At 33.8% G+C, this 8,725-nt stretch overlaps 1 protein-coding gene across 3 annotated transcripts; it reads right to left on the bottom strand.

Annotated features, from left to right (window-relative positions):
- Positions 1-45: 45 nt before the first annotated feature.
- On the bottom strand, positions 46-8,253 carry Sf3b1 (splicing factor 3B subunit 1). Of its 3 annotated transcripts, XM_031984908.2 has the most exons (18): positions 7,925-8,253; positions 7,542-7,720; positions 7,373-7,459; positions 7,165-7,291; positions 5,071-5,150; positions 4,827-4,994; positions 4,537-4,753; positions 3,381-4,249; positions 2,923-3,280; positions 2,558-2,850; positions 2,361-2,486; positions 2,069-2,290; positions 1,810-1,992; positions 1,519-1,707; positions 1,255-1,430; positions 917-1,189; positions 614-830; positions 46-496 (listed from the first exon to the last, which is right to left on the bottom strand). In XM_031984908.2, exons 1-18 carry the CDS (start codon positions 7,950-7,952, stop codon positions 338-340), a joined length of 3,951 nt encoding a protein of 1,316 aa, XP_031840768.1. In that variant the 5' UTR covers positions 7,953-8,253; the 3' UTR covers positions 46-337. The 3 variants fall into 3 exon arrangements, with proteins under 3 accessions (XP_031840768.1, XP_031840771.1, XP_031840769.1); XM_031984911.2 differs by lacking the exons at positions 7,373-7,459; positions 7,542-7,720; positions 7,925-8,253 and adding an exon at positions 5,477-5,545 and having other exon boundaries at positions 7,165-7,183; XM_031984909.2 differs by lacking the exons at positions 7,165-7,291; positions 7,373-7,459; positions 7,542-7,720; positions 7,925-8,253 and adding an exon at positions 5,477-7,116.
- Between the last annotated feature and the right edge of the window lie 472 nt (positions 8,254-8,725).

An 8,725-nucleotide genomic window follows, 5' to 3' on the forward strand; every position in this document is an offset into this window, starting at 1 on the left:
GGAATACGTAATTGCACGTCGTAGAAATTAATGTTGCGAAATAAATTCTATATTGCTTACGATATGAAATAGTTTATTCATATAAGGACTGAGACATATTTCTCCTTAAGCAAGTCTGTAATTAGAATTAATTTTTTAATGAAGATCGATGCGTAACTTGATTAAAGAAGTCCAGGAAATAAATACTTTCAAATATCCATTTTAGTGTCTACCTTATGTGTCACATGACATACGTCTATTCAGCTAATTCTCGTAAACGATAATAAGCTAATTTATGTTAACCTTTATGAAGATTATATAAATGTATGATACACGTCTTTTACATATACTTAAATTATTACAAAACATAGTCCAATTCATATCTAATATACTGATTCTTTGGATCATTCATAATTCGAGGATATCCAGCTACGAGGGCATCCTGTCCACCTATGTAAAGAGAATTATAAATTTTCCAATATACATCACGTACTTTTCTTGCCGGATGGAACAATCCCTGTAATTTTTAAAATAATATTAATATTATAATACTTCGATCTCCTTTCAGTAACATTTTGAGACAAATTCAAATTTAATATTATTCATAACTCAAACAATTTCGTCAATTATCTACCTGTAAGGTGTATTGCAATATTTTAATTGGTCCAAGAGCGACACGTAAGCCATCCACGGCATCCATGAATGCTTGAACTAAATGTGGCGACGTTTCAAAAACATTGGGCCATACGTGATTCAATAAATGTATCAACGCGTCTTCACAACCGAACCCATAAACACCTAGTGCCATGTGTTTGATTGCAGCACAAGCTGTTTGTCTGTGCACTAAATCTCTATAATAAAAATGATAATAAAAGGATACTTAATCAGTTACAATTAATCATTAAAAAAGTAGTTTTTCTTAGTAACATTTTTTTACCTATCCATCAATGCATCTTCTAACAGTGGACTAACCGCATAAATATAATCCTTTCCCATTTCCCCGATATATTCAAACAAGAAGGATAACGATTTTAGTACACCGTTCTGTACATTCAGTTCTGGTACTCTGTACTCGTTCATTAATGCCGGTAGTACCGTGAACGGACTACAGGTTTCAGCAACAATAGCTATGGCAACTGTAGTACATACACGATTTTGTCGTTCTTGAACTTTCAAATTGTTCAATAGAGTTGCTAACACATCGTGTGGTCTGTAGAAAGAATGAATAAAGTATTATTCCAAGGTGAAATTGTTTTTAGAGAATTACGCACTTACCCTATCGCTTTTGCAATATAACCAAAAGTGTTCACCGTAGCTCTTCTAATTGCTTTTTTGTGAGCTTTAAGCAATTCTAAAAGTTCAAAACATATTCTCATCCATTCCCTAGCAGATACATATTCGGGTCCTCTATCCGCAATTCTACCAACGAGATCGATACAATTTTCTTGTACCTGAAAAATAAAATATTCCATTAAAGAATTATGCACACAACGCGTAAGACCATTATCATTAATTTCATATAACAGTAATAATATTAACCTTCTCGTGTCTGTTTTTCAAAATAGGAGTAAGTCGCGGTAACAAATCTTTAATTGGTGGTGTCATTTTTGTCATTCCTATAACATTAACAATAGCTTTCAACGCGCCTAAAATGCTACCTAACACTTCCGGATATTCTTCTCCTAGATATTCATAAAGAACAACGCCTAAGTGACCCATCAATTTCTCCTGTAAACAAAATTAAAATACAACATTTTTAATGGGATATTAAATTAAAAAGGTTAAGGATTTCTAAGATGTACTGTATGGTGAAATTAGAAGAAGTTTTACCTCCTGACAGGTTTTCATAACAACAGCAATGCGTGAAATCAAGTCAGCAGCTTGTTGTCTTACTTTGGCTGATTTGTTATTCAACCTCCATAATATTGTACCACATATTTGTGGAAGATACGCCTTTACTCTCTTTCCCAATGTATTCACAATGGTACCAAAACCATTAAGCATGACAACGTCCTGTAATAAAACAAAATCATTGCACGATATTCACGTGTTGAATCCCTAAATTTTGATTATGATGAAAATTACAAACCTCTGTCGTCTGTTCTTGAAATGCGTATAATATACCATCTATGAGCTGTTCTTCCAAACGTGAATCGACATCTGCAGCTCCCAAATTACCCATTATTTTTTCAATAGTTTCCATAACCATCTTTCTATACTGTTCATTTTCATCTTTTAGATCATCCACTACACGGTTTATGATTTCTGATGCACCAACTTTATTTGCGATTTCCACTGTTGTGTCTACGAGCTATAAAATTAAATTTGTAACGTAGAATCTTAATTTTTCGTAAAAATTTACTTATATGTACAATACAAACCTGTCTATAATTTCTGCGATCTAGAGCCATACGGTGATTCCAAAAATGCTTGAAGAAATGTGGAAGGATTTCATCCTTGATATACTGTGCTTCCACACCATCCGTTCCACAACATTGTTTTACTACCTGTTAAATCAATGAAATTAAAACGTGATAAATTACCTATTAGATTTGTAAATAGAATAAAAATCACTTACTTTTAAAACAATCTTCTTCATTTCTTCATCGGGAGATTGAAACTCACGTATAAGAATCAACATTACTTCACGCGTGTAATAGTTGGCATATTCGGCGTCCATAAGAGGAATTAAATAACCAATAGCTTTTAAGAAAGCAGCTAAACCTTTTCCTCGGTGAGTACGAATACCTTTCCAAAGTGGCTTCAAAACAGAATCGAAGCTTTCAATACCATATGGTGTTGCCGCTTCAGCCAAGGCAGCAATAGCCAAAGCAGTAATAGTACGGACTTTCTGTTGCTCATCGACCAAACCTGACAAATCATTAATGTACGTTTAATACATGTACATAATAACAATGTAAGGATTCATAGAAATCAATTTACCGTGTTCTATAATTTCTACTAAGCTCTTCAGATGTGGTAATATAGCGCATCCCATAAGAATAGCGATTTGTTGTACTATTTTAATACCCGTGTGACGAGCTTGCCACGATTTTTTACTGCGACACACGGCTTTAAGAAACGGAAGTAAAGAAGGAATTCCTAACGCTGAAGCTACAACAGCGAACGCTCTCGCTGTTGTGTTGCGCACGTATTCATCGATGTTATCAATATCCGGTCTCATCGTAGAGATCATCGTCGCCAATCCGGCTGCTTTTGCTAAATTAGATATAATTTCTCTACCCTCTACACGAGCATAATAATCTTCGTCAATTAGTAAAGGTTCAATGACAACCAAAATCTGAAATACAAGTTTTACATTTAATAATATCATGATAGATATACATATAATTGGCTGAACACCTGTATCTAAAACTTAGATAATATCTGTATGTACTTACTTTGTGTACGTAAGGTCTGACCAAATCATCCAGTTTATACAGAATACGGTCGATGACCTTTACAAGAAGATGCCGTTCTTGATCCTCTAATGTAGGCGACATAAGGAGCGGAAGTATTTGATTAAATAACGGGCCAGCGCCAAATTCCCTTGCTTTATCAGTAATTTGTCTGAGAGCCGCTTTTCTCATTGGCGGTGTGCCATTCTTAATTTTTAAAAGTAATTTCATGATCTTTCTTTCCTTCTGCTCTTCGGGGCTAAGCGTTTCCTCGTCAACGTCAACCAATAATTTGTCGAAGTATTGAGCATCTTCCGGCTTCATGAAAGGTAAATTTCCTTTCGGTTGATTATCCACAAATTTTGCAGTTTTGTCCTCGGTTTGAATGAAGAAACCTTGCGGAGTACCGGCAATCGGGGTCGGCGTAGCAGTGAGTTTCCTTGCTGGCGTGCGAATTGGAATGTATCCTGCTGGTGGCTGTAGAACTTTGTACCCAGGTGGAAACAGAGCATCCAATTCATCATCAGAAAGAGGTCTATTTCTTTCATCAATTTCTCGTTCCCAACGATATGCTTGAAGTTGTTCCGGTGTCATCGACATTAAATGTCCAGGTGTTGGAGTAGCCAATCCCATAGCCTTAGGACCTGTTGGTGTCACTCCACTGGGAGTTAAAATTGAAGTTTGATGGGGTGTCGTTAACGGAGTTGCTGGAGTTTGCGGTGTCATAGAACCAGGTGTTTGATTTGAAGGCGTTTCATCCCATCGGCTACGACGTTTACTAGCAGACGGTGTTGGTGTTTCTTGAATTAAATCTCCCGCGACACGATCAGTCCTCGGTGTTTCAGCCCAACCGCTACTGTGTCCAGGTGTTTCTGTATTTGATAATGTAGAGTTATTTGTATGAACTACAATTTGTTGTTAACTCATTCGCGACCGCTGACGTGAATTCACGTCTTTTCAAATGTAATTTTCAAACAACAGATCGTTACGAGATTAATAATTCAAAACACATTTTTTAATTTTTATCTCTCTTTTAACGTCAGAAATTTACGGCAATTAGCTCAAGATTTTCTTCATTTTCGCCAGCAATAAGTATTAGAAAATTAAAAAATTTGCTGGTCACGAATGCATTAATATCTAAATCGTAATACACACTCACCGCGTTCAGTTTTTGGCGTTTCATCCCAACGATTTCTACGACTTGAAACAGTTTTTTCATGTGAAGGAGTTTCCCTGCCAGGAGTAGCTGCACCAGGTGTAGCATGTCCGGGAGTAGCATCCCACATCCTTGTACTTACACCTGGTGTCGCACCAGGAGTTTCTCCACCTTTACCATGGCCAGGTGTTTCATCCCATCTGATAGCAGCTGGTGTTACCTAACAGCAAGCATAAACAAATAAATAATTCTTATGATACAAAAATAACGTTAACAATTATTCAATTATTTACATCTGCATTATCCCAAGATGTTGGTGTTGCTGTAGTACCACTTGGCTTTTTAGGGGTTGGAGCATCATCTGTTTGATCCCACCGACCTCTTTTTTTAGGTGCTGGCTTAGGTTCACCATTTGCTTTTAAAGTTCCCTCTTTGGCTTTTTCAGCTAGTTTCTTTCTTAACTGAAAGTATATGTAAAATTAATAGTATGGTTGATATAAGTAGTAACAAGAAAATATAACTATTATTGAAATGTACCTCTGTTTCCTCTCCTTTGAGTAACTGTTCCCGCATAATTTCTGTGTATGTTCGAGAACCGATGTCTGGAGTTTTGCCACCTGTAATCAAGAATCAGAAGTCACGCAAAGCGTAACCATTAGATCATTGTTCAAAAAAATGCTCAAGCTTTCAAAAACTTCTGAACATACCTAGTCATTTTATTGTAATATTTATTATTAAAATGCCCTTAGAATATTTTGGTATATTCTAAGTAAACTACTGAATTCACTCTCATTTCCATGTTGCACATATCATTAAATTAAATGGTAATAAATGTATTTTAATAAATATTTCATTGAAGGAATCAGTTTTAGGTATTAATTTCAATTAACCACACAATGGGTTTGAGAGAGCTGCAACAGTAGATGGCATATAGCATACGTACGTGAAACTTTGGTGCCATAGGGAGCACTGTCCTGCTCAAGTCTTCCACATCGAAAAATACTTTAGCCATCTAAAAATCAACTCATTCTCGTTATTAATAATATTTGCACACCAACCATTCATACTAATTTTCAATATTTACGTTCTCGCAAAAAAAAACTAATGATACAATGAGAGTTTAAAGATGTTGGTTTGAATCAAAGTATCGAATAAAAGAAATCCGTGATGAAAGAGATGGGTGAAAATATAAAAAGAAGAATCAAAGGATAGTGGGAAAAGTCTCATTGTATCATGTATAGGACATGACTGTAATGTCGTGACAATTCAATCTCGCTTAACCTTCGACATAGTATCCTCGGTAAGCAGATGATTCCAAATGTGCAGACCGTCACTAAGATTGGAAAAAAATGTATACATTAGTATGTATTTGAAAGAATCACATTCATTCTCTTCACTCACGCCAGTTTTTTCTACTTCACATTGCTTCCACAATCTGAGTACAAAGAAATCTTAAATCTATAGTTAACTAGTAACAACTGAGGCAACATTTGAGATAATTCTTTCTTCTTATCTTTTGACAGAGAACACTTTTCAGAAATCATAAAGACTGATTAGAATTAGGGTTAATAAAGTAATGTAATTATTCTTCTTATTCCTCAGTTATTATGGCTAACAATACTACAGCAATATATAATGTGCCAATGAAGTAAGTATTCAAAAGGACATGAGATATTGATGTAAACAATTTATAGATTATTCAATAAAATATTTTCTTGTATTACATGTATTTTGTATTTGCTGTAGTATTAACATATTTAATATCTTCGTTTAATATATACACTAGCTTACTTAAGTAACATACAATTTTATGTGGATTTGTGTATAGACTTTAATGTTATAAAAACATTCAAATAATTAAAAATGTCAAAGAAATAAATGTATACTATATGGATTGAAATATATTAGTAATAATTTAAAATTAAATCATTAGTGTTTTAAAAATTTGTAAGGGAAACTAAAATAATATGATCTCAGCGAACAAATAAAATTAAATATACTTTTTGTAAGTATTTATAATCTTACATCTTTTTTTTGGTAAAACTGAGTTCTATGTTGTAAGGATCAAATGATTAAAAAGAATAATGCATTATGAGAAACTAAATTATTTGATATTGGAGTAACGAAGTTTTTATGTAATACTCTGTTCTTAATTATGTATGTTATATTATGATTTAACGTGAAAAAGTCAACCTAATTTATTCTGGATACAGTATGTTGTTTTCATACTGTAGATTACTTAAGAAAATATATTATATTTATACATAAACAAAATTAAGTTTTGTTGTTTCAAACTCAAGTTGACTTTTTTCTGAGTACACTAGAGTATATTCATTATGAATAATATGAATTTATTCACTTATGAACTGAAGTGATATAAGCTTCAATGTGCATACATTTTGATGCAATGTAATCAATATACAATTAAATACAACACTGGATAATTTTAATATAAAATTTCTAGAATATTGCACTTTCTTGTATTTGTGTAAAAACTTCAAGAAATAATTATTGCAGTACATTACATTGCTTCAAAATATCAACAAAGATAATGATATGCAAACACACTTAATATTTAATTACCTGTTTGATTTTTATAATTTGTAACTTAAAAGGAAAAAAGATACCAACCTTCTGCAAAAGGATCAACACGTTCTGGAGATATAATCATTCTTCGCCGCTTTTGTCTATATTCATCTTCTCTATCTGCTATGGTGGGTCGTCGTCTATCCGCAAATGGATCGTAATCTTTCTCACTCTGTATAATAATTAATTAACATTGTCAATGCCATTAAAATTTCATTAACATTAGTAACATATTTTTTCTTCAATTTCTTACCTGTGCAACATCATTAAGTAATGCTGCTGGAGCATTATAGCCTGGTCTTTTATTCGTGCTAAATGTAGTTGGTTCATAGTCTTCATCCTTAACAAATTAAAAGTAACATCTTCAGTATCCAAACTTTCTATTTCCGATCAAATAAATATTACGAAGAAAATTAAATTACCTCAATTTCATCGTTGGCTGCAATAGATGTAACATAGCCTTCATATTTATTATTGCTTCCATCATAAATATCCTGATCATAGAAACCAGTTTTCCCTAGACCTACTTGATCTTTCTCTGCTGCAGCATTTTGTATTTCTTTCTTCTTCGATTGTATTTCTCTTATTTGTGCTTCGATATCTACAGATTATTAATGTACATCAGTAAATGATCATAACATTAGAAGTGTATAACTAAAGACTAATAAAACAACAAATTCGTGTAACAGGTCACACAATACGGTAAACGCGTTGTACAAGTATTTATTATTGTACGTAATGATGGGTGAGAATGTACAACAGCAATGTTCAACTGCTGAAAACTGTTAATTCACAACAAACAAACCTTCGTGAGTTCTGGGAATGGAATCCATCGTGTAGCGTTGAAACCTAGCAAATAGTAGGTTATTCTCGAGAACTCCACCAGAATATTCACGTTGCACTATTTAAAATATTTGATGAATAACTTTGGTTTTATATCATCACATAAGTATAATATATGCACAGACTTTCGATCAAATGTAAAGATAATAGCAGAGGACCGAATTTCGTTTCCTACCAATTCTTACATTGATAATGCCATAAGATGGCACACTCCGAAACAGTTCTAAAATGTAAAGGTGCGTTCACATGTGTTACAATGAACAGAATTCTAGTTACTGAAACTGAACCTGGAAACTGAAAAGAGGCAAAGTGATTCGAGTACACGCTCTACCACAGCTCGCAGCTCGACCAATACTAAAGATATGCCGAAACTAATTCTGCCATTACCATCGAGCCGAGCGCCGTGAGTGGACATTTTTCCTTGCCCCTCCCTCGACTCTTTTGGGCCGCAGGCCGGCAGTTTACGTCAGTAACACACTGTACTAAATACTTGGTTACCATGAAAAGGTACCTAAAACTAATTACTTAACCCTTTGCATTCGGATGTTTTTCACTAGAAATATTTTAACACTTCCTAATGAGATTTCGTGAAACTAACTCGAAGAGAAATCACACGTATATTGGAGAACAATTCTATTTTATTTCAATATTTCTCAAATTGATGCATTATACGAGGTATAATATTAAATATCAAATTTTATAGTTTTACCGCGTGAAATCAAGAGGTAAGAGTCACCTCTAGAGTGCAAAGGATTAAAGTGTC

This window comes from Nomia melanderi, chromosome 11 (assembly GCF_051020985.1).
Source record: "Nomia melanderi isolate GNS246 chromosome 11, iyNomMela1, whole genome shotgun sequence".
In the NCBI taxonomy this organism is placed as follows: Eukaryota; Metazoa; Arthropoda; class Insecta; order Hymenoptera; family Halictidae; genus Nomia; species Nomia melanderi.

Coding starts and splice junctions, on each gene's coding strand:
- Sf3b1 (XM_031984908.2), bottom strand. CDS start 7,952: ATGGATTCCATTCCCAGAACTCACGAAG. Junction 2,851..2,922: donor AGTAGAAATTATAGAACACG/GTAAATTGATTT, acceptor ATGATTTGTCAG/GTTTGGTCGATGAGCAACAG. Junction 1,993..2,068: donor TTCAAGAACAGACGACAGAG/GTTTGTAATTTT, acceptor GTTTTATTACAG/GACGTTGTCATGCTTAATGG.